General features: G+C 46.1%; 1 protein-coding gene across 1 annotated transcript in view; it reads right to left on the bottom strand.

Annotated features, from left to right (window-relative positions):
• The window catches only part of CTSC (cathepsin C), a 38,422-nt gene extending 12,307 nt beyond the window's left edge, over positions 1-26,115 (bottom strand). Inside the window, exons 1-4 of the mRNA XM_065406280.1 lie at positions 25,848-26,115; positions 22,500-22,645; positions 2,768-2,934; positions 997-1,152 (exon numbers count right to left, since the gene is read on the bottom strand). Of these exons, the coding sequence (XP_065262352.1) occupies positions 997-1,152; positions 2,768-2,934; positions 22,500-22,645; positions 25,848-26,013 (635 nt within the window). The 5' untranslated portion in view covers positions 26,014-26,115. The remainder of the gene's footprint in view (positions 1-996; positions 1,153-2,767; positions 2,935-22,499; positions 22,646-25,847) is intronic.
• Positions 26,116-26,576: the final 461 nt, after the last annotated feature.

Raw genomic sequence — 26,576 nt, 5'->3', positions numbered from 1 at the left:
ATAATCAGAGTAGCAAAAGTTAGAGATTTCAAATTCTACCTGCACACTTGACTGCTATAGTACAGTGAAGTTTGGGGGGAAAGTATGAACAATATTTCTTCCCTACAGCCTCCTCCTACCTCAGGACATGGCTCAACACCACGAGAGTCAACCATCTGAGAGAGAAAAAAGACATCTGCAAAGCTAAAACACTGCAAAGCAATGTTAGGCATAGGGGATGGGAAAGTAGCTTTACTCTCTTTCTTGCCAATGTACTGGAGGGAACAGCTACACAATGGGAAATTTCAAAGGAAAAACAATTTCTACCACCAGTTACAAGTTTGGTCAGACTGTACTGAAATCAGAGGTTACAGTGTGCCTACACAACCCCCTGCTGCCTGATATGGAACGGTGTGTGCCTTACTCTATGTATAAAATATAGGCCAGCATTCTCCCCAAGTTATCTATAGAAGGAGACACTGGGATGGGCAATTTGATATAGTGACAGAGAACTCCTTCTGAAAATCTGCATTGTAGGTATTTCAGCCATGATTGTCTATGGCTGTTTTTGGACTGAAGGTTATGAACTTCCTAATTAACTTTATTTAAAGGATAAAAATACCTAACTGTCTGCCATAGCTGTGTGTGGGCACAACCTGAGTGATGAGTCTAATTCTAAAATTCCCATTCTACACCCATGTCATCACCTCTTCCCTTAATCTGTATATTCTGAGGCAATTTCAGTACCGGATCAAACAGCAAAAACTTCCATTCATCGGAAGTGCTTGCAAGACAGCCAGATATGTTTGGATCATCAGGACTCAAACAGGCAAATATGCTGGCACTCAATCATACTATAAAGGGTTTGAATACATCTGGATTCCATCGTATATTATCTATAATCTGAACTAGGAGCTAGATCCATAGCTGATGATAATCAACACAGCTCCAAAGAACTCAGAGAATGATTCTCACCAGCAGGCCTCGTGAGTGACCTAAGTAGGAAAACTTTAATACCTCGGAGCTCTGGACTTGAGACCTCCAGCTCTTCTAGTTAGTTCTTCCAGGGAGAGGTTTTCATATTCTTTGTATGTTGTTGCTGTCCAGGATTTCTGAACAGTATTGATAGCTTTCACGAAGTCAAAGTTGTGTACATAAGGCCTCCTTGAAAACCTGCAGACAATCAGGAACAGTACAATAAGATAAAAGTTTGGCCTGAAGACTACTCACTAGTCACACAACTGCTGTGATTAGACAATTTAACACTTTGCCACTCAGTTAGGAGCAGGCTCTTGTAAGCTAGCTGTAATACTGAAGTATGGTCTACCCTACTGACCTATATTGGCATAACTACATTGCTCAGGGGTGTGAAAAACCCACCCCCCGAGTGTCGTAGTTATAGTGACTCCTTGCCCCTGGTGTAGACAGCACTCCCGCAGACATAGCTACCACCTGTTGGGGAGGTGGATTAACTATGCCGACAGGAGAACTCTCTCCAGACAGCTTACTGTCTTCATTAAAGCACTACAGCAGCACAGCTGAGGGCACGTCTTCACTACCCGCCGGATTGGCGGGTAGCAATCGGTCTATCGGGGATCGACTTACCGCGTCTAGTGAAGACGCGATAAAATCGATCCCTGATGGCTCTACCGTCGACTCCGGAAATCCACCGCGGCAAGAGGCGGTAGTGGAGTCGACGGTGGCGTGGCAGCGGTCGACTTGCCGCCGTCCTCACAGCCAGGTAAGTCGACCTAAAATACGCCACTTCAGCTACGCTATTCACATAGCTGAAGTTGCGTATCTTAGGTCGACCCCCCGCTGTAGTGTAGACCTAGCCTAAGCCAATGCAGCGTTTTAAGCATAGACTTGCCCTGTGGAGTGGGGGAGAAACAAATATCAAGCCAATCATTTCTCCCCTTTTACCTTAAGCAGTCCCAGTAGTTTAAAGAGGACATTACATGGGACCATTTGCCTGAAATGAATTATTTGGATTTAAGATTTAAATTCAGAACTTTTCCTCTATTCTCTGCATTCAGAAAATCCAGGGATGACCACTTCCTAACCTTCTTCTTTCAAATTCCCACACCAGTGCTTTAGATCTTTAGTCTAAGTCCATCTATTCTATTAGAACTGGGTTGATGCTAGATTAAGGTTCAAAGTTTGAGTGTACCTCAGAGAGCCAACTGGACAAGCAGACCAGGTTATTTAGACAGAGGTTCTCCAGCTTTTTCAGGCTGTGGATCAAATCTCAATCCAAAGCTTGACTAAGACCGCCTCTCCTCCCATTTGGATTTGTGACTGAATAATATCCAGTGACCATAGTAATTTCTTATGTTGAAAAGTAAGGATATTCACCACTTAGCTGTTAGCAGCTGGAAATGAGTGGCCGGCATCAGACAACACTTAATCGGGAATAACTGTAGACATCCTTATTGCTACAGATTCTGCACTTTTAGTCCAGGAAGCTTACAAACATCTCCAGATCTTTTTAAAACAGATTAAATGTAGCTTTCCATTTTGACTGTGATTACAGTTGAGCTTAAAGACAGCATGCCATATCTGAAGAAAATGGAAACCCTGTCCACTAAACTGCCCCATCACCACTACTTGCTTCCCCCAGGCCTAAGGAATTTACTTTCATTTGGACCACAAACTTGCTGTGATACTATAGCTTTGTATCTTGCCCCCGAGCCAGTCCACACGTTTTAGTCTGGAACTTAAAGCACAACTGCTGTTGTCACCATATTTCAAAATAAAAAGTCATCCTCCATTCACTGTGTGCACTCACCTTTCCCTTGGTTTCTGATGAGGGAGCTGGTTCACATGAATGCTGGAGGGAGAGGGCGAAACTTTATTTCCGATAAAACATGCCCAATTATGGCCTAGCACGTCATGCACCCATCCTGGCAAGGTCTCATGGCAATAACTGGTTACATTTTGTCCTTCCTTTTTGTACTGTAAACCAAACAAACTCTGTTAGACACATATACAGCCACATCAAGACTCCGGCGTTTAAGGGGTGACACCTGTAATTTGCTATTAAACCGCTCTCCACAGAACAAGTACAGCTATGTATCAGTTGTATTCTGGAAAAATCTTACTGGCCATACACCCTGCTTCAGCATGTAATAGTGTGTCTGGAGGACATGCAAACTGTAGTATCAGTGCATGTGGGGCAATGCATTCTGGACATCTGAGAACACAGACCTAGGAGGAAAGCCAGCCAGCCACCGGACAGAGTCCTGTCCACACAATAAAATTAGACTTAAGAACTTGTTATAGGAAGACAATCAGGTTCTAGCTTGGCTTCTGCCAAGGGTGAACCGCATTTGGTGCCATGGTTACCAACCAAGTCCTAACCTGGTACAAACTGGGTTAAAACCAGTAGTTTACGCAGGACATTAGAATCCTCTGCACTTATGGCCCTCAGGTACTGTGGCAATACGGTCAGTGAAAGAACCGTGACAAAACACCCTTGGTATGACACACTGCTTTATTGAGAGGCTGCTCTTTCAACGTCCGAAGGGGGCATGCAAAGAGAACAACCAGTATCTCGTTACAGTCCTTCAGACAGCACTGCACCTCCTAGTTTTTCCATTTTAGAGAGCTGGACCAGAAGGCAAGTTTTCCTCTAGTTTGTGAGTGGTGTCAACTGTATGTAAGCCTGGAAACAGGTTCACCTTGACAGTTTAAACAAAAATTTATTCTAGGCCCCATGAATGTTGATTCAAAGAAGGCAGCTTCAAAGAACAGGGTGATGTGTTACTGAAAGCCATTTGCATATAAATGCGGTATTGATTTGCTAAATACAAATACTATTTCCAGTGCATTAAAACTTCAATGCTCCCATGTTGTCCATCTTATCTCTGAAAGCCAACACTCATTCAAAGTTACACCCTCTGGTATTTCACGAGTTAAAAGTGGGGTAAAGATTAAGTTATCTAATGAGATCAATCTCTCCGCCCAGCCTTATAGTAAAGCTTTGATATCATACTTTCTGGATTAACAGGGATTTGAAAGCAGAATACTCAGCCTTAGAAAGAGGGAGTGTCAAATGAGTGGTGGTGATGAGATTCTGTTTAGGACCAATTTACACTAGAGTGTCTGGGGAACCACTGCAACTATGTTGTCACCTGAGGGTATGTCTACACTGAGAAGTTGTAGACAAAACCTTTGTCTTTCACCAGTACTTTAAAAAGCTCCCCCCTCCCCCCCCCCCACGTGAAAGACATGGTCCTCCCTGCTTGGCTGCAGGGGTGGGGTGGGTGGGGGTGGGTGGGGGTGGGGGTGTCTGTGTGTCTAGTTACTGCCTGGTGGGAGCACAGTCCCCTTTGCTGTGCCCAGTGAGCCGCGCAGACTGGGAGAGGAGGGGGGAAATGTGCTGAGGTGCGCCAGGGCATGCTTCCCCCCCATTTGGGGGGGTGGCTGAGGATACCCCTCATTTCCTGCTCTTCTCCCTCAAAGCTGCTCTGGGGGATCCCTGCTGAGGAGGCCAGCCCTGGCTCTGTCTCCCCCCAGGAAACTGGCACAAGGGGGGCCTGGCTGAGGAAGCCATCCCCCTGTTCTCCCATCCCTTGCAGCAGTTGTGTATGGGGGCCTGTCTGTTTGGGGGAGGGGACAGCTGAGGAGCACCCCTCACACACAACACACTCTGTTGGATGACCACGCCATACACGTGCGGCCCTTCTACCCCCTCTGCCTTTGGGGGGGGGGGGGGGGAAGAGACACTACCTCCTCTTTCTCCTTGTCTCTCCATATCCTTTAGGGCAAAGGAAAGACACAGCCTAGCCTCTGCGTGCTCCAGTTTCTCTGAAGCTATGGGGTGGGGAGGAGCCATAATCCTTTCAGCCAGTAGCAACCCCACACAGCAGCATGTGGGGGTCTGGAGAAGTGGGGGGGAGTTCAGCCAGTAAATGGAAGGAAACATCCCACTAGCCTGGGGTGTGGAGGATGTTTGGTTTAGAGCAGCGGTTCTCAAATTTCATTGCAGCGTGACCCCCTTCTGACAACAAAAATTACTGAACAACAGCAGGAGCGGGGACCGAAGCCTGAGTCCCGCCACCCCGGGTTGGGGGGCCCAAAGCCCAAGCCTCACTGCCCCAGGTGGGGTGGTCAAAGCCAAAACCCAAAGGCTTCAGCCCCAGGCAGGGGGCCTGTAACCTGAGACCTGCTGCTCAGGGCTGATGCCCTTGGGCTTTGGCTTTGGCCCCAGGTGGTGGGGCTTCAGCTTCAGCCCTCAGCAAGTATAAAGCCAGCCCTGGAAACCCCATTAAAAAGGGGTCACAATCCACTTTGGGGTCCCGACCCACAGTTTGAGAACCCCTGGTTTAGAGGAAGTGTGTGTGTGTGTGTGGGGGGGGGGGGGGGGGGGGCTCCTGAGCTGAATCAGGAGCAAAAGCAGCTGCTGCTGTTTCCTGGGGATTTCCTGGGGAACCTGCTATTGGAAGGAGGCTGTAGGGAGTTCCCAGGGCAGAGGCAGGGCCGGATTAACCTTTTGTGGACCCGGCGCCAAACATATTTTTAGGCCCCCAGGGAGGCAATGGAGCATGGTGTGGGGAGGTCAGTCCCCAGAGCGAGAGGCCAGCTGGAAGCAATGGGGCCTGGCATGCAGGGGCAGCCCCGCTCCGCCCACTGCGATGGCACTATTTACAAACCGGCAGTTGCCAGACGCACAGTGGCCTCCCCAGCCCTGTGCTGACAGCATGTCCCTTCCCCTCGGGGACAGGCCTATGCCACACCACACAGCCCCCCCTCACTCAAAACCCCCCGACTCCCTATGGCCAGAGCCCCCCCCCCGACCCATTATGCCCAGCGCCCCCCCCGACCCACCCACAAATGCACAGCGCCCTGCACACAGCCCCACAACTGCCCAGCACTCCCCACAGAACCCCCACTTCCTAGTGACCCAACACACAGATCTTCCCTGCCCCTTCACAGCCCAGCCCCCCACCCCGACCCCCAAGAGACCCACTCCCCCACACCCTGCCTCTCAGCCGCACTCACCGGCCTGCTGGGAGGCGACTGTCTGCCGGGCTGAGCCGGCAGCACAGCCAGGGCTGGTCCTGGGGAAGGGAATCGCTCCGGCTCCTCTGGAGTGGCACGATCAGCCAGGCCAGGGCCTGCCCCGGCCAGGCTCCCTCAAGATGCACTTGCCTGGAGGGGCCCAGCCAAGACCCCCACATTGTGTTCCTGCCCCACCCCCGCCACCTGACTGAGACTGGCCAGGCTTCTGCACCAGTCCCATGCGGCTCAGCTCCGGGGAGACAGGCGGTAGGAAGCAGAGATTGCCCAGAGCCGGAGATGCACTGGGGTCTGGCCAGGGGGGCGGAGAGGAGCCCTCGGCCAGATGGCGGGCAGGCCAAGAGGAGCCAGTGGTGGGTGGGGAGAGCCAGCAGGATCTCGGGACGCAAGCGGAGCAGACCGGGGCCCCTTCTGATGGTGGGGGAGGTGGGGCCAAGGGGTTCGGGGTGCAGGAGGGGGCTCAGGGCTGGGGCAGAGGGTTGGGTGCAGGGGGTGAGGGCTCTGGCTAGGAGTGACAGCTCTGGGGTGGGGCCAGGAATGAGGGGTTCGGGAGGGGGCTCAGGGTTGGGGCAAAGGATTGGGGTGTGGGAGGGTGTGGGGTCTGGGGTGGGGCCAGGGATGAGGGGTTTGGGGGTGCAGGCTGTCCCAGGGCTGCAGCAGGGAGAGAGGACTCCCCACCAGCCCCCTCTAACCACAGCAGTCGGGGGCGAGGGAGGGGCGCCTCTGCCCGCCATGGCACATCTGCGCTGGGGGAAGAGGCCTCTCCCCCCCACCGCAGCCCTGAGCCCCTGCACAGGGCTTAATAGGCAGCCGCGCAGCTTAGAGGAAACTTAGCAGCGGAGGTAGGGGCACCACAATGCAAGTCCACCCAGGGTGCCATTTTTCCCTAAGGCCGGCCCTGTTAGCTTGTTCTATTCATCCCATCTTACCGTACAAATAAACAGACAGTGCCTGAGGGAAAAGAAATGCAGTCTGCTGAATACCTTGGGGTGTGAGGGGGGGGGACAGTCAAAGGATTTGTTCTATAGTCTGGAGGGATTCTCCACAACAGTGCTGGTAAAGCCCAGACATTCTGTATCACAAGCAGAAAGTTATTAACTTTACATTGATAAACATTCACTGTGAGTGTACTGTACTCGGCTCTCCATAATAGCCTGAATAGTGCTGTTCATGAGGAGTATTGACCTTGAATCTTAACAATCCATATCCACCTGCTTGCCATCCTCCTTCTAACAAGCCAGACATAGGCCCACAGCATTTGTCTTGTGTTCAAAACAGGATGGTGGCAACATTGGCTGAAGTCCCAAGCTACCCCACTCACTATTTATTTATGTGATCTAACAGTATACACCTAGGTCCAACAGGACCTGCATTTTAATAGTCTAAAACTGCCTCCCTGTCTTCTTTTGGTGAAAAAAACTTCAGGCTTTCTTTATAAATCATGAAGAAACATAAGAGGTCACAAGCCCAATTTTATTCCCTTTGTTGCAGGTCCATCCGTCTTCTGGAACTGACTAGTTTCTATGTGGATCTTTTAGTGGTTTCATTGTTTTTAAGCAAATTAAAACTCAGTCTTTAGAAATGAAAATCATTGACAGATTTTATTCAGATGAATAGAACACCTTGGTGTATAACAGCACCATAAATAGGATATTACAATAGGAGAATGTGAAATTACCAAGTGACTCATATCCTTCTAATAAGCAGCCTTAGGCATTTTGTCCTCTTTCCTTGCCTCATAACATTTTCAGTAAATTTGAACACTCAACACTGAAATTTCATGAACTTAAGCAAAAACTACAGATTAAATTAAAAAGAAACCCCATGTCTTAAACCCACAGGAACTAGGGCTTTAAAACCTTCCCTTTTTAATGAGTATTGTATGCCAGTGCTGCACTGGTATAGCAGAATATACCCTCAAGCAGGCTTATTATAAGCGTATGCAGTTCAGAACCTGAACAACGTAGTCATTCACAGAACTGAAGATACATGTTCACTTCAGCTGTTTGACATGGATGTGTTTTTAACACTTGGTAACTAACGCGTAGACAAGGCAAGTTGTAGTTTTAACACACATTAGCTGGTCAAAGTAAACCCTAGTATGTGTTAAGAATCCTATGTCTATACTACGACAAACGGTGGGGTTTTAGTATATTAGCTAACATAAGATCCTAGTGTAGACAAGGCAAGTTGTAGTTTTAACACTTTCTAGGGTTTATCTTGACTTAAGGTGACCACATTTCCCTATGCTGAATACGGGACACCTGGTAAAATTACTCGTATTCAAGCCAGTTCAATAGCAATCAATCCGAACTATGCAGTATAAACATTCAAATTAACATCAAGTTGACTGAGCCCGTTAAAAAGAAATACTGCATAGTTGGATTCTTTTTATTTACCTTCTTATCTTTAAGGCTTTAAGGTTCACATGGGGAGGGGTGACATACACACCCCTAGCCCCCACATACACAGGGAGAGGTGACACACACACACTCCCGTGCACCTCTCTCATACAGCAGTGGTGACTGACCAAACCTCCCCTCCATGCCTGCTGGGCCCCCGGGATGGACCCGCCTCTCCTGGTACCTGGCGCCACATCCTGAGGCAACACGTGTGGGGGGGGCACACAGGGTCACAGCCCCCCCCTCCCCAGATTTGTGGACAGAATGTGGACAGCAGCAGCCTTTCGGCACTGTGCAGGAGGGAAGGGATGGGAGCTGCTTCCAGCTGTGGGGGGAGGGGGGGGGAGAAGAGGAGGATGACCCGGTCTGTGTCTTTGCAGAGCTCATCTCTTCTCTTCCCCCTGCCCCCTTCCCTCCCTCCCCCCCCCCCCCCCCCCCCATGGCTGGAAGAAGCTTGTCCCTTCGTGCCGCACAGTGTCGAAAGGCAGCTAACACCTCCAGGTTGCTGCTGGCCACTGACATAAGCCAGCCCCCTCTGGCTACAGCATGGGCAGGAAGGGGTTAAGCCCTAAGGATGCCTTGTGCATCAGGGCCCAGGGAACCTGACTGCAGGGACTTCAGCAAACCAGGCCAGAGAGGTGGCTCAGCAGGGGAGGGTGCCTAGGCTACGGAGCAATCCTGTGCTAAGTGAGTGAGTGCTAAGCCCCGGAGGCTGCTGTGGAGCTTGCGGGTTCGGGTCGTGAACAGGCTGGAAATCGCTTCCCCCCCCTACAGCTTGCCCTGTCTACACTAGGATCTTCTGTTAGCCAATGTGCAAGCCCACATTTATCATAAAGTGTAGACACAGCCTAAGAAACGAAGAGATTTTTAATCAGACTATTAGTTAACTATTGTAACCTCCAATGTGCAATTAACATTTTGGAGACAGGAAACTTTTGTTAAAGATTCAGCATCTCTGCCCCTTCAATTAAGGCAAGAGCTATACATCCTCATATATACACAACCAATCCAACAAAACATGGGAAGATAAGTTTACAGTCCTCATATCTCAGATACAAAGCAACAAAAAATTTCTTTTAAAAACCCCTTTCAGGCATACTTTATACATACGACAGGAGTCCAAAAGAGACCAATTTATTAAAATTCTGAGGTCATCTTTAAGACATGAGTAGCCTTGCATACAAATTGCGTGAGAAAATAGTGTGGCATTTTACTGAATAACTAAGGCCAGAATAAACTTTTGCAAACTGGATGTGAAATTTACAGCGAAAACTGCTGTCAATTAATAGCACAGATACACAAGTGGGTTGCCAACTTCTTTACGTTTATTTTTAAGACTTCTTTTTCCAGCAGAAAAACTACACTCCTAAGAACGTATGTAACGCTCTACCTTATTGCTCAGCCCTGGATTTCTTCAGAACAACTGCTGCTAGAGAACAGTGACTTAAGATGAGAAGAGAATGCAGAGCACTGTCCACTAGAGGACATAGCATCAAACAGATAATGCAACATTAAAATCCCATGAGATCTTTACTCCTGGGGGCATTCTGCGCCAAAACATTAAAAATTCTGCGCACAATATTTTAAAATTCTGCAAATTTTATTTGTCAAAATAACACTACATAACAACACCGGTTTCAATTATTTTGGTAATTTATTTCAAAATACCTGGCAGCAAATATGTCTGTAACAATACAGACACACACAAAAATTCCCCCAGGAGTAGAGAGTTAAAGAAACCCCTATGACAACCCAGTTCCTATTTTTCTGCCCTCTTACCCCACACAGAGTCCAGCTGGGGGGCCAGACACTCACAACCCCTCCCCCACCCGAGCCCAGCAGCAGCCCCACCCCAGCCAATACACCGAAATCCCCTTCCCCCCAGAGCCCAACCACGGGGACCTCCTGGCCCAGATACCAGTCCCCCCCTCAGAGCCCAGCTGCAGGGCCCCCCCTTGCCCAGATACCCACACCCACACCCCCTCCTCTCTCCCCAAGAACCCAGCCCAGATATCTGCACCCCCTTCCGCCCCAGAGCCCAGCCGCAGGGCCCCAGCCCCCTTGCCCAGATACCCACACTCCCTCCCTCCCCAGAGATCCAGAGGGAGAAACAGCTTGATGCTCGGTCCCAGGCTTGCATGGAGTTTCCTGCGCACTACTGCCTCCTTCCCTCAGGCCGTGCTGAAAACTTCAGCTGCCAGGAACCCTCTAACTCAGCGATTCTCAAACTTTAGCAACCTGAGGAAACCCATTTTGATTTAAAACTTTTCACGGACCCCAAAGCCTCCCCCCAACCTCTTCCCCCCAAGGTCCTACCCCACCTCTTCCCAACCCTGCCCCTCCTCTTCCCCACCTTTCTGCCCCCTCTCCCCCGAGCCTGCCCCATCCCTGCTCCTCCCCCTCCCTCCCAGTGCCTCCTGCATGCCACTGAACAGCTGTTCCCTGGCTTGCAGGAGGCGCTGGGAGGGAGGAGGAGTTGAGGGAGGGAGGGGGAGGAGTTGATCAGCAGGGCCCATGGACCCCCTGGAGTACCCTCGCAAACCCCAGTTTGAGAAACACTGCTCTAGCTCCCTCTCCCTCCCCCCCAGCAGTGTCTTCTATGTGTGAGCTGGGCTCTGCTGGGTCCAGTGGCCCCTAGTGGCAGCTAGCAGCACTGCAGCCCATTTCTGTGAGGGAAAGGAAATTCTGCATGCACCATGTTAATTTCTGCAAAATTCTGCATTACGCAGTGGTGCAGAATTCCCCCAGGAGTATATCTTGCAACCTAATCTGATTTAAGAGCACATTCACAGATTTTAAAGCCAAAAAGGAGCCATCTGAACATCTAGTCTGCCCTCCTGCACACACAGGTAGAATTTTACCCAATAGCGCCTGGTGTGGAGGAAATATTCTTCCCTACTATGTAAATGAACACTAACTAGACAAACAACCAGTGTCTGAACTACAGCTGCCTTTAAAAACGCATCCAGTCTTCATTTAAAAAGACTCCAAATGATGGAAAATGTACTGCATCCCATGGTACTCTGGTCCAGTGGTTAATTATCCTCACTGTTAAGAACTTAAAACTTATTTTCTGTTTGAATTCTTCTAACTTCATAGATTTTAGGCCAGAAGGAACCGATAAGCAGGGCCGGCTCCAAGCACCAGCTAAAGAAGCAGATGCTTGGGGAGGCCAATACCAAGGGGTGGCACTCCGGCCGCTATTGGGGCAGCACGTCCGGGTCTTCGGCGGCAATACAGCGGCGGGTCCCTCTGGGAGCGAAGGACCTGCCGCTGAATTGCCGCCGAAGAGTGGAGCGGCGCGATCGCGCTGCCGCGGCTCCCCCCCCCCCCCCGCTCGGGGCGGCAGAAAACCTGGAGCCAGCCGTGCCAATAAGGAACCAACTGACCTCCTGTATAATGCAGGCCACAGATATTCACCAAGTGATTCCAGCACTGAGCCCCTAACTTCAGGTGCAGTGGGAGCACATTTTGATTTAAAGACTTCTAACCATTGGATATTGTTATACCTTTGCTAGATTAAAGTACTCCTTTAATGTCAAATTTTCTCCCTTTGTAGGTCATTCTAGATTATATAATTACAGTTGTTCCTGTTGAGCTTCTTATATTTCCCATTATGAAGCATGTTTTTCAGTCTTAAAGATCTTCTCTGAAATCTTTTCTAAGTTTTCAACATCCTTTTTAAAGTGTAGAGACCAGAACTGAACACAGTATGCCAGCAGTGAGCATAGCAATACCTAAAGAGAGGTAATTCTGTCTTCCTGCTCCTGCTCTGTATTTCCTTATTTAAATATCCAAGGATTGTGTTAGTTCTTTTGCCTCAATCACATAAACATTTAAAAGTTTCAGGAACATGGTTCAGAGCCCAGCGTGGAATAGTTATGTTAAGCCAAACGTCTTTAACAAAGCCTAACATCTTGAACAATTTTCCCCCTATTTGCTCCTTTTCTCCTGTGAAATTTATAGTGAGATGCTTAAGATTTTTATTGAGAAAGACCTATTTCATAATTGCAGTAGGACTCCAGGGCACGCTAATGGGCAATGCCTACCTAAATGTTGACAGAACGAGATGTTACCCAGAAGTATAACATTGCATGCTGCTGCCTAATATTGGATTCACTATCTATACAAATGGAAACTACTGGACAGGAAATGCATTTTTGCACTGTCATCAGGAGAGCAGACCAAACAGCTATTCCGCAGCAGAAGGTGGTTTACGACTGAATATATTTATATTTCACACATTAAGGCTAAGCAAACAGTAGGTGCATGTTATTAAATCACATTCAGAAGTGTGAAAATTATTAATTTCAATTCACTAACAGGATTAAAAGATGATCCACAAATCTAATGGTCCAAACCAAGGTGCATTCAAATTTCAAACCTACCAAGAACATACCTTATTTCTTTGGCAGATCCTGAAGTCTAGGCCCACAACCAGCTATTACTTGCTGCAAATACCCAGCATGCACTATGTTGGTGATGTCTTACACCATTGACCCATGATTTATACTTACATTGGTTCCAGCAAGTTCCTGTTTTGCTGGGGTCAGGTGAGGCCAGTTTGCAGCCACTTAGCAACTAGGCACTTTAGCCATCATTTTGTGCTCCAGAACCTAAACTGGGATTTTTTTTTAAAACAAATTGGGCTTGTGACATTTTTTAAAAACACCTTTAATACATAAGGGTGGCATCAACCCCCCTTTTTAAATTAAAAAATTGTATCATGAATGTCAAACTTTAGTCTTCCCTGGTTTTGCTGGAGGAGGGCAGGCCTCAGAGGTTGTATATTAGCTCATACCTTAATTAAGGAGGCAGAGATGTTGAGTCTTTAGCAGACTTTCTGCCCCCAAAATGTACATTAGTCACTGAGGTTAAATAGGTGTTACCAAAAACTAACATAAAAGATTTAAACACTGACTAAATTCTTCCCCTCTTGCTCAACTTTCACACGCTAAGCTCTTGTGATGTCACTGTTTTACTAATTCTCTAGTCATTACGTGCTAGGCTTTAAAGATATGAATTTCTTACGTGAGAAACAAGCACTGAAAATTCACATTGTAAAAACTGTTCGGGTCTTAGTAAGAAAGGTCACAAACTCATTTTTTCCCCTTTGTAACTCACCTTTAAGAGCCTGTTCTTTATGGTTGCAAACATCAACTTTTTAAATGTAAGTCAAGTGTCCTTGATACTGAGGTCTGTCTGAATCTACAAATTGACAAACAGCTCTAAGAAATGAGAACTGCTCACATTCATATCCATGGGTTGTTGACTAATATCATGATTTCAACATGAACTCCGATGTAACTATTTCACTGCTGATCAAAGCAGGAGAGAAAGGAGATGCGCAATCATATTAAGATCTGTGAGTGGCACCTATTTTGGCATCATGAGAGAGCTGATGCTTGGGAGAATAACACTTATTTTATCCCCCAGATCTCACCCTACTGTTTTAATATTGCAAAGTTTGAAATTGTTTATTACACAGGATAACGGATAAACTTTAGAAGAGACCCTGTATTACAGAAGCCAGTTCCAATGGTATCTGTGGTAGGTTTGATATAGTGCACGCTGGATTTCAACATGTAGCATACAGCAATCCTATGTGGGCCTAGATTTCAGGACCTGTAGAAAAAACAAGATACATTCTTAAAAAGTTACATGACCCTCTTAATAGTGGGTACCTACAAAATTCATTAAAAGTTCAGTTTTAAGAGGCTTAATCTTATTAGTCACCTTTAGAAGGGACAGCATAGCTACCTGCCTTATCTTTGCAGCAGTTGCAGGCCAGGATTAACTCCTATTGTGTGATAGGTGTGAAAGTCTAAGGGCTTGTCTTCACATTCAGTGCTACAGTGGTACAGCTGCACTGCTGTAGCGCTTTAATGAAGATGCTACTACGCTGATGGGAGAGCTTCTCCCATTGGTGTAGTAAATCCACCTCCCCGAGAGGTGGTAGATATGTCAATGGGAGAAGCTGTCCTGTCGACGTAGTACTGTCTACACAGGGGGTTGGGTCGGTATAACTACGTTGCTCATGAGGTGTGGATTTTTCACACCCCTGAGCAAAATTAGTTAAGTCCATTTAGGTCTGAAGTGTATACCTGGCTCAAGTTAAATGCTCCTCCTTCTTTGGGACATCAGTAGGTTGCTATTTATGTAGCACACTGCAAATGCACTGCATGTCTTAAGAGACCACTGCTACAAGATCCTCCCCTTTTCATATGTTGCAATAAACATTCAGCATAAAAACTATGACTTGTGACAAATGGGAGCTCTGCCAAAATGCAGTAGGACTCTGCATTTTTAATGGATCCAAGGCTAAGGAGGTTGGGGGGGAGGGGGAGGGGAAGAGCAAGATTCTAAAGTTGGGCCCACACAAAACGCTAAACACAAACAAACCCTCCTTTGCTAGGTAATATTTACACAAACTACTGAAAGCTACAAAAATATATGGATAAGCTCACCCAGTCCATTCCTTTGGCGTGACAACTCATTTCCCCACAGTGCCCAGGCGTAAGAACAAGTGACTTGTAAAATCAGTGAGATCCTAAGAAAATTTTACAGTGGGTGACTGGTAAGTAGGTTGCAAGAACAAAGGAAAATTATATATATATATACATATATATATATATAAAAATCAATAGCAGACATGTATTAAGGTCAGACTTTTCATATATTTATCCTTAAGGCATAATACCCTGTCATAACCATTGTACAGAAGCTCACAACACTTCTACTACTACTGAGTTAGATAAATATTATGCCCAGTTTACAGAAAAAGAGCAAGAGCTAAAGGTTAAATGACTTACCCCAGTACAAACTGCAGTTAGTAGCAGTTTACTCTGTGTACACTAGGGGGAACACAGGAATTGTCATTCTGGATCATAACCCAGTCCATCTAGTCCAGTATCCTGTCTCTGACAGTGGCCAGTACTAGATGCATTAGAGAAAGGTTTAAGAACCCTGCTGTAGGCAGATGTCTGATAATCTCTCCTCCCCCTCACCACCCCCACGTCTGACACGTGTGGCTGAAACCAGGGTAAATCTGCAGTGTAGAAAAGGCCTCGGTACTGAGACCAATCCTAGGCTCAATCCTGTACTTCTAGCAAGGTTACAGCTTAGCTTGTCAAAGGAACACTAAAAACAAACTCATTTGACTTTGCTGCAAAGCCTTAAACCAGCTAACACAGAGATGTCCATGGAACAGTGGCGAGGCAGCCTTCATGTTGGTGTATTGCTCTTCTGACACTCAACTCTGCAATTTCTTCAAGATGAATAGTGGCAAACTTAACTTAAGGGGTGAGGAAACATGACCATCTTCACACTTTAGAGTTATAATGTCTGCTGGCATGATATGTGAAATAGTATATATATAAAACATATATAAAACATATATAAAATATATATATAAAAACAGTGTGAGCTCAAACATCCTGTATACACTGTAAAATAAAAGTGTCCAGGCCCCTGGTTACGGACATGATGGTTGCACTGTATAAAGACAGTAAAGATTCTGTTTCGTGCCATCTATAATTTCAAGACCAAAGTGTGTTTTAGCAATATCATGGAGCTTCTATAGTTAGATCTGCTGATATAGTGAATTTTACGACATGAATAGGAACATAAGGGACAATTAAACCTAACTTTGGTTTCAAAACTAGTTTTGCGGGGCATTTAATTTCTAATCCCACCCCTTTATCATGGGCCGTTAGTAGACTCAAGGGTCAATGTATGTTTTATTTGAACTTCTGCTTCTAGTTTAGTTAACTCTTCTACTCAAGTTTCCCTCTGCAGCCCTTCCATGCGTAAAGCAATGATAATCCTGCAGAAAACAAGAGAAACCAAAGGGAAGAACTCAGAGGAAGAATGATCTTGTAATGTTAAGAGAATAATTTCTGCCCTGCCAATTAGCTATGAGGTTCCAAAGTTAGGGTGAAGTGCATTTTGATAGTCTACCAAGCATTTACTTGTATTGACTAAAGTAAAAGGTTTTCAAATAGTAGAGAGATATTTAGAAATAAGTTTTTGCCAGGAAAATTGGCTCCTTGCACTGATATTTCTAATATTTACCCTTGCTCTTCGAGATAATCCCAGCAAGACAGAGGCTATGTCTACACTACACAGCTTTTAGCGACATGGCTGTGCCACCACAGCCGAGCCTCTAAGTCGCGTAGTGTAGCCGTTGTTTGTTGGCTCTCCTGATAACAAAAAACTTCTACCCCCAACGAACGGCATTTGCGTTGTCAGCAGGAGAATGCACCTGCTGACAACGCGCTGTTTACACTGGCACTTGTTACGGCAAAACTTTTTTCTTTCAGGGGGCGGAGGGGTTAACACCTCTGAAAGACAAACGTTTTGTCATTCAATTGCCAGTGTAGACATTGCCTTTGTTACCACCCTGCATTCTAAACAGGGAAGGCTAAAAGCTGATCTGCAAAAGAAAAAAAAGTTCCTTTGTGCCTCTTCTTGCTGCTTTATGCTGACTAACGTTTTGTTTGTTTTTCATTAGAAATTGAGTTCTTGTTTATCCTATTTTACCTGCAGAACTTTGTACTGATGAATATCATTCTACTAGTTACTACTGATACCAAGCAACTAAAGCAAGCCAACAGGGGAAGTGATTTTTTCTTTCACACTGTAATAACTCATCCTCTCTGGATAGGTGCTGGAACTAGGGGTGCTGGGGGTGCTTCTGCACCCCTCTGGCTTGAAGTGGTTTCCATTATATGCCAGGTTTACAGTTTGGTTCAATGGCTCTCAGCACCCCCACTACACAAATTATTCCAGCACCCCAGGGTGGGGGGCAGTAATACTAACTGGTGGGTTGCATTGAGCTGATGCAGTTATTGAAGAGAATGAAAGCTCTTGCTAAACACTCAACACTCATTCCCTGTTCAATTAAGAGCTGGATCCACATCTCTGGATCCTCCACAAAGACAAAGAAGACAAGACTTGACATTCCTGGCATTTCCAGGGTAGCACAAAAACAAACAAAGAGTCTCAACTTTTAAAGCTAAAAATGGCACAAACCCTATCTCCGGGTCACCTTTTATTTTCAGTTATATCTAAACACTTCTAAGGATCAATGTTAAAATAATATTTTGCATTTCAACTTGGAACGTCCTGAATATTTTAGAATAGGTAAGTAGTGTGCCTGGCACTGTGAAGTTAAGAGTCAGGTAGTCCTTTCCCTAAAGATTTTACAGTAGAAGATAAGTGGACCAGATCATCAGCTGTTGCTAACTAATGTACCTCCATTGATTTCAAGGGAGCTATGCCAATTTACATCAGATGAGAATGGCCCAGATAGCTTTAGATATGAAACAGACTAAAGCTATGATTCACTGATCTGCAAATTTACAGGAGAGACATGCTTTCCCCCAAAGCATGCAACAAGTTTATATCCCTCAGCATCTTAACTTCCAACTTGCAGCCATGAAATAGAAACACAACCTCTTCCCTTGTTCAACCACTGTAGAAACTGCAAACTCTTGTCTAGCCCTTAGAAAAAGCTGCATCAGGAGTTGTGAACACTAAGGGTATGTCCACACTGCCGCGCTAGTTCGGCGGCTGGGGATCGAAGTTCCGGGTTCGATTTATCGCGTCTGGTGTGGACGTGATAAATCGAACCAGGAAGCGCTCGCCGTCGACTGCGGTACTCCAGCTAGACGAGAGGAGTACCGCGGAGTCGACGGGGGAGCCTGCCTGCCGCGTGTGGACCGCGTCTGAACCGCGGTAAGTTCGAAGTAAGGTATGTCGAATTCAGCTACGTTATTCACGTAGCTGAATTTGCGTACCTTACTTCGACTTGGGGGGTAAGTGTAGACCAAGCCTAAGGCTATGTCTACACTAGAGAGCTTACAGTGACACAGCTGTACGGCTGCAGCTGCATCGCTGTAAGGGCATGGCTACACTTGCAGATGTAGAACGATGGGATTAAACCAGCTTTTGGAGACCACAGCAGGGAAAATGCTGCGGAGTGTTTACACTCTCAGCCGGAAGTGCACTGGAGTGGCTACATTAGCAGCTCTTATAACGCAACAAAGAGCAGTGCATTGTGGTAGCTAGCCCAGCGTTCAAGTGGCTGCAATATGCTTTTCTAATGCGGGGGGTGGGGTGGAGTGTGACAGGGAGTGTGTTGTGTATGTGGGGGGAGAGAGAGTGGCTTTTTGGGGTGCTGAGAGTGTCAGCATGCTGTCTTGTAAGTTCAGACCCCTCCCCCCCCACACACACACACACACAAACACCTCTCTCACACACACTCACAGCAATCAACATTCCACACTAATGGCTTGCTTTGTCCCGGAGCAGATAAGCATGCCCGCTGTCAGAAACGGAGCTTTGAAAGGGGTTATGATTCCAAAACAATGACAAGAGTGGCCACTTGACTTAAGGGGGTTATGGGACATTTCCGGAGGCCGATCAAAGCACAGTAACGCACCACCTCGTTCACACTGACGCTGGGGTGTTTCAGACGAGGCACAGCAAGCGTTATGCTTCTGGTGGAGGCGGATTACCAGGAGCGCTCCAGCTGCAGAGTCCAGGCACGCTAAGTGCCTTGCCAGTGTGGACGGGTCGGGAGCTAAGGCGCCCGGGGCTGCTTTAATACGCTCTAACTTGCAAGTGTAGCCAAGCCCTAAGGTCTCCGTATAGCTGCTCTAGGTTGTAAATTAAACCACCCCCAACGAGAGGCGGTAGCTATGTCGGCAGGAGAGAGTTCTCCTGTAGACATAGCGCTGTCACACTGGCGCTTCTGTCTGTGGAATTTATGTCGATTGGGGGGGGGGGGTGTTTTTTCACACCTCTGAGTGACATAAGTTTTATCGACAAAAGTGCTAGTGCAAACATAGGCTAAGCATCTGTACTATTTACTCATGGTTTCCAAAACGATCTTTGCCTTTCTTTTATAAACTGTCTCAATAATTGCCTTTACGGAATCCAAATGAGAATGGGACTTATTCTGAAATGCAAGTTGGTTATAATTTGCTTAATGATCAACTCAAATAGTCCCACCTAATGTTTGTAAGAACGAAGACTTTAACCCAGGTATGTCCTGCTGAAGGAGTCTGAAACATTAGTAATCAACAGTGGTCGAATAGCCTACCTATTCAATAAGCACCTTATGTCTCTAACTACTAACAACATCCGCAAAACCAGGAATGGATCAAATTGCCATGCAGTAGGGAGTCTCAGATTTTTTCCTCTGAATCTCAAACAGCTTCATTCTTCCTTGTTCATGCAAACATTTGAGGCATAGTCAGAATACTCATTAGGTAGCAGTTACCACCACATTTCAAGGCACTAAACCAGCTTTCACAAACATATAAGAATAGGTCAGATTGGTGTTTTTATCAGTCTGACCTCCATGGTACCTTGACTCAGTTAGTGCTCTCCAAATGAACTTTGATTTCACAAGAGCCAAGTTTAATCTCTTGTGAATGCTACTGGAGCAGCACTGTTACCCAGCACCAGGGGAGCCTGTCGAAATGCAACTTGTTTACATTTCTTTCAGAAGCCACTTGCTGTTTCTACAGTTTATCAAGATGTAACTTGATAACTGACATTTGTCTCAACTGCTCACTTTATTGGCTCTTGAAGTAACTCTTCACATTTAATGTGAAAGACATCAGCCTAAGGATCCCACTGTCTGTGTTGGTCTAGTATTTCCCCTAAGCGTGTCTGTCAAGGAAAGTAACACTATTATGTTCAATTCTGGCAGGTGGAATTAATAGTTCCGTCCTAGGTGCGTGAAAGAAAACAAGCCAATACACTGGGCTCCATTACCCTAGTAACGGCAACAATTCATAATTCATGGTGGGATACGTAGTGCCTTGAAGTAATTAAAATTCATTTAAGGATTTACCTTTGCATTGTCCCAGGTGAACTGCAATGCAAAGCAAACATAACTAGATCTCATTCTTTCCTACTTTATAATCTTTAAAATTTCATAGATTTCAAGGCCAGATGGGACCATTATGATAGTCTAATCCACGGGTAGGCAACCTATGGCACGTGTGCCGAAGGCGGCACGCGAGCTGATTTTCAGTGGCACTCACACTGCCCGGGTCCTGGCCACCGGTCGGGGGGGGGGAACGGGGGGGGGCTCTGCATTTTAATTTAATTTTAAATGAAGCTTCTTAAACATTTTAAAAACCTTATTTACTTTACATACAACAATAGTTTAGTTATATATTATAGACTTATAGAAAGAGACCTTCTAAAAACGTTAAAATGTATTATTGGCACGCAAAACCTTAAATTAGAGTGAATAAATGAAGACTCGGCACACCACTTCTGAAAGGTTGCCGACCCCTGGTCTAATCTGAAGACCTGCATATACAGGCCAGAGAACCTCACCCAGTAATACCTGCCTCAAGACCATACATTCTGGTTAAGCTATAGCATATCTTTTTGAAAAAAGATATCCAGTCTTGATTTAAAGAGGTCAAGTGATGGAGAATCCAGATTAGCTCATCAGAGAGCTTTACTTCCCTCACTGTCAGACTTGCATAATGAAGCAGCATGAAGCTGTCTTCCAAGCTGCCCCTCACTCTTCACCCCTAGCTGTGGTCCTTCCACCCTGCTGGGGGAAAGGGGTGTGTGTGTGTGTGAAGCTGCAACTCAGTTTACACTCTCATGTGACATTATTCACCTCTAAAAAGGATTTGTCCAGATGGCGAAATTAGCCAGAATAGCTATTCTGGAATATCTTTTTTCTGATTTTGTGTAACCCACTTTGGAAGCAGATTAAGCTAAATCAGAAAAAGGCACTTTTTATTCTGGAATAAGAATATCCATGAGGGGGAGGGGAGGGGGGCTATTCCAGAATAGCTACTGCACTTAAAATTCACACCCTGCCTTTATTCTGGAATAATTTCCCTATGCAGAGAAGCCCTAAAGCGCCTACCAAGGCCCTCTCTCAAAAGGAGGGCTATTTGCAATGCGTAAAGGCTATTTAAAAAAAAACAAAAATTGAGGCTGTCTTTTATTCATGATAAAGAATCAAAGAAACAAAAGGACTGTTTTGGATCCCATTTACTTTTAGTTTAATTTATAGTTAAATACAAAAACAACAAGGAGTCTGGTGGCACCTTAAAGACTAACAGATTTATTTGGGCATAAGCTTTCGTGGGTAAAAACCTCACTTCTCTGAGGTTTTTACCCACGAAAGCTTATGCCCAAATAAATCTGTTAGTCTTTAAGGTGCCACCAGACTCCTTGTTGTTTTTGTAGATACAGACTAACACGGCTACCCCCTAATAGTTAAATACAGAGTATTTTGGTCTAAATACAACAAAATAGCCACTACGTTATTTAAAATCAAGAGAGGAACAAATTTTGTCTATACTAATACTTCATTTCAGGCCCTGGAGTGCTAGGCTGATCAGTACCAATCCAAAGACATCAGCCCAGTTGATGTTGGTTTCCCCATTCAGTTAGGAAAGTAACCACACCCAAATTTGTCATTCTGGACAAGATCCTATCAGTCCCTCAGGAAAGTATTTTCCCTATGAAAGACTGTCATTCCTTTTCATCAGAACAAAGGCAAAACAAAAGAGTGACACGGCTGCTACTCTGAAACCTGTCATAATATAGCTGGCTCAGCAAGAATGTCTGGTTCAGCAATCCACACCCTTCACTGGTGAATAGTTTGAGGGGTTTTTTTAATATAAAGATACTTAGAAGTCCTTATATTGTGCTTTTCATAAGTAGATCTGAAAGGCGGCCAGTACCGTTACTCCCCTTTCAAAGAGGGAGGACAGGATGCACAGTTAGGTGAAGTAAGTTGCTCAAGGTCAACCAGCAGTCCAGTGGCAGAGTCAAGAATGGAACTCAGGTCTCTTGAGTCCCAGTGCCATATTCTAGCCACTAGGCAACATTGCTATAGGATGACCAGACAGCAAATGTGAAAAATCGGGACGGGGGTGGGGGTAATAAGAGCCTATATAAGAAAAAGACCCAAAAATCGGTACTGTCCCTATAAAATCGGGACATCTGGTCACCCTACATTGCTATGAAGAGAAACCAGAGTCCAGACAGATTTTGGGCGGGTGGGGAAGGGGGAAGACAAATGTAACAAAAATTAAAACTTACCTTAAAAAATGCAAACCATTTGTAATCATTTATTACAACTTCAAAGCCTTGATTATAAATTATGGTGAAGAAGCCAAAATTGCCCAGATCATCTTGAGCTACAGCCACCTTCTGAAGAGTCACAACTACTTTTTTTTGCACAGGTCCTGCAGAGATGAGAGTTTTTACATGGATGGGTTAAAGCAGAAATTTACTGTGCCACTTACGAAGTTACACTACCAGACTTGAAAATAAAATACTGGCATTAGGGCTGCTGTGTAAAATATGTCTCATGTGACACACAGAAAGCACTAAATTGGCAGATAAACTTTTATCAGGATCAGTTTTTTGCTTGATATATTTTTCCTGTTGGTGCACTAGACTTCTTTCAGAGCCTTATGGTTTTTATATATCTGGGTTTGGCATGTTAGAAGTACTGAGCACCTGTTGCAGGAATAGGTTTATTTTACTGAAGTGGAATCTATTACACAAGCTTCCCTAACTCTGGATATTAATAGCAGTGAAATGATTGGCCCCATCACAGCAAAGCTGGAAGTGGCTTCTTCACACACATCTGTCGCTAGGTATTATCACTGCTCTGCCATTTAGTGCCATGCAGCCTAGAACAGACATTGCATGGCAGTTCCAACAGGGGCACCCTTCCTCGCCTCAGAATCCCTCCTCCAAGCTTGCTTCCCACAACTAAAATCTCAACTCTGGGCAAGAGAAGCAGCAGAGCACCATTGAAAATAAAAGATGGTCAACCCAGAAAAATATGAAAGAGAAAATGACTTCTCCTCAGGCCAGTTCTCTCCCACCTCCCTTCCCTGTAGATACCGTTTATTTTTAAATATTCTCTAATAAAAATTTATGGAGGCAGATGAGTGAAATGCAGAGAATGGATGGTGGAGTGAGTGGAAGCAGAGAATGGAATTTAGGGCAGGGAGATGCCGAATAAAACTACCACGGGGCAATATGAGAAAGAGGCCCAATTTTAGATGACTTTTGTGCATTCCCCATACTGGGCCAGGGGAGAAGGCACCTGTTGGACAGTTTCACCAATGGCACTTGATTAAATTCACATCCACAAAGGACATTTAAAATATTTTTGAAACCATTTTTAAATATGGGGCGGCAATCAGATTTGCACATAGCCATGTTCCAAACCACTGTAACTGTTTTAAAAGAAAAGGTCCCTGGCCCGGATCCACTGCAGTGACTGACTTTTAGATGCCTAAAAGTCACAGTCTGAGTTAGGCACCTAGGCTCCCCAAACAATGCATGATGAGAGACAAGTGCCTTAGAATGTGATCCACAAACTGTAGCAAGCTGGGCAGGGAGATGCCTAAACTAGCCAACGGGAGATGTCAATGACAGGAGTGTGTCCAAGACCCACCCTTTCAGAGAGAGGCACCTAAGCCCCAGCTGTAGGAGCTGCCTATCTCTGGTCTGAAACCAGGGAAAGACAGTTATTCCTCTGCCTAACTTGTGAGTATAGGACGCAATCCAGTAGGTGCACTTAGAGGCTGAACCCCACACAAAACATTTAGGCCAGTGGCTAAAGTACTCGCCTGGGATGTGGGAGACCCTCATTACAAGTCCCTCGTCTGCCAGGTAAGAAGGGATTTGAACAGAGATTGGCTACCTGGCAGGTCGCAGGGCAGGACAAGAGGCAATGGATTCAAACTACAGCATAGCAGATTTAGATTAAATCTCAGGAAAAACGTCCTAACTGTAAAACCTGTAGGACAATGGAACAGACTGCCTAGGGCGGTTGTGGAAGCTTCTTCACTGGAGATTTTCAAAAGGAAGCTGGATAGCCACCTGTCTTGGATGGTTTAAACCCAACAAATCCTGCATCTTGGCAGGGGTTATCCTAGATGACCCTTGTGGTCTCTAACCCTTCTAACCCTATGGTTCTATGATTCTAAGGCAGCTCCCTGCTCTGTGGATCGCTCTGGGGCTTAGGAGTCCGGGCATATTTACACTTTGAGATTGGGTGTGATTCCTTGATTGAGGAGATATACCCATGCTAACAATAAAGCAGAACTGTGGCAGCACAAGAGGTGGGCGGGGCTAGGAGAATCTGTGATGGGCCCTAGCTGGGGTGGTTAGCCCCTCCCACTGCTTGCACTACAGCAACCATTTTTAGTCCAGTAGTTTGAGGAGAGCTGGCATGTGTGCCTTCTCGAGCTGGGAATCAATCACACACTCAGCTCAAAGTGTAGAATACCCCTAGAGTGAGGCAGCAGGGTGTATGCCCAGAGGCAGGGTCAGGCACACTTTACTGCAAAAATGTAGGTGCCAAGCAAATTTAAGCACCTACAGGGTTAAGCTGCAGTCAAGCAGGAGTTTTGTAGATCACAGTGGCTTCTAAAAATGGGAATTAGGTGCCTAAATCTGGGGGTTAGAGACTTTAAATATCTTTATGAATCCATGCCCATGCCCCTATTAGAAAAGGCATCCAAGACTAACTGCAACCACTTTTTAAACACAAAAGTAGCAAAGTCTTGTTCCTGACATAAGCAAGGTCAAAAAGACAAGTAAAATGAAATCAGATGTAACTTTCCTATTTAAAGTTACAAGTCTTATAAACCACAAATTACTCAAATTTGTAGGCTTGATTTACTTGTAACCAATGTGCCCTTTAGCATCACATGGTGAGACGGGAGGGAAATTCCATTATTAGCCCCTATTCCCATCCTCCTAACCTCCTGAATTTGTCATAACATATTGCTGCTTAGTAACAGAATAAAAATGCCTGTATGTGGAAGAGAAAAGTTCTGAAACAGTTTTTACAGCTCACATTCAGTTCCCTACAGAATTGCGGGGCTAACACCCAATTTCTCATTCTACTTCCTCTTTTGATATCTGAATTGATACATCAGAGTGGGAATTTCCTAAGAACAGGCCAGCTGAAAATTAACCAGAAAGAAGTAATTTAAAGAGAAGAAACAAATGCACAAGTTTCCACGGAGTTCTTACGGGGTCCAAGGGTCATGTAATCCAGACAATCCCTTTTACAAAAATATCCCGTGTGGTTTTAGTTTCCCACTAAATGAATTAGGGGGGCAGATTTTGGAGGGGGGGGGGAAAGAATCTGTTCAAACAGGAGTGGATCAGACATGCCCCATGGTTTTAAAAAAGCCAGGGGGAAAAGAACGTGTTTTGCCAACACTCTTAAGGGACCTCACCAAGGGGGCTTTTTTTTGTTCGTTTTAAAAAGGATTTTAACTAACGCGTGTTTGTCTGAGATTGTCACAAGCTGATTATCGTGCTGATCAGAGGGGGGGAAAAGAAAAATGAAAGAGAAAACCAGGCGGAGAAAGAAAATAAAGGGGGGGGGAATAAATGCCCCCCAGCACTTACCCATCTCGGAGCAGTTAATGTGTCGGTTCTGGCCCCCCTTCCCCACCTGGAAGACCCAGGTGCCCTCCAGGTCCGCAAAGCTGCAGTTGGCCGGGGTGTCGGCCAGCGACTCCCGGAGCTGGCAGAGCAGGAGGACGGGGAAAAGGCACCATGCTAAGCGCCCCATGCCTGCGGGCGGCGGCTCCACACAGCCCCGCTGCTGGGGCAGCCGAGCTGGACCGGGCGGCGCGGAGATAGTCCGGCAAGGGCAGCAGCAGCAGCGGCCTCCCTCCCCCAGCTCTACGCGCTACCGGGGACCAAGGGCCAGACCCGCCCCGGAGGGATCACGTGGAGAAGGGGAACGTGGCCTCCTCCCCTGCCCTGGAGCTGGCCTGCTGGGTGCAGCAAGGCGGATGCAGCAGCAAACCCAGCTCCCTCGTGGGGTGACAGGTCTGTTATCCCGGGCTAGCCGCGCACCGTCCCCCAGCATCTTTCATGAGCTTCCCCAGGGCTTCAGACAACACGGCAGAGGCAGAGACCTGGCTGTAGCAGATCCGCCCCCCCACTGAACAAATTGTGTGCTGGCGCTGGGCAGGAAAGGGTGTATTTTCTTCCCTTTAACACCTCCCCCCCCCCCCCCACACACACACACAAACGCTGGCCATCCAAAACTTCATTTTTTGACAAAATCCCCATTGAAGTACAACAACAATCTTTAGTCAAACATTTTCAACCAGCTCTGTTAGAAAT

The sequence above is a fragment of the Emys orbicularis genome, chromosome 1 (assembly GCF_028017835.1).
Source record: "Emys orbicularis isolate rEmyOrb1 chromosome 1, rEmyOrb1.hap1, whole genome shotgun sequence".
NCBI lineage: Eukaryota > Metazoa > Chordata > Testudines > Emydidae > Emys > Emys orbicularis.
Note: the sequence above shows the minus strand (reverse complement) of the source record. Positions and strands in the feature narration are given on the sequence as shown.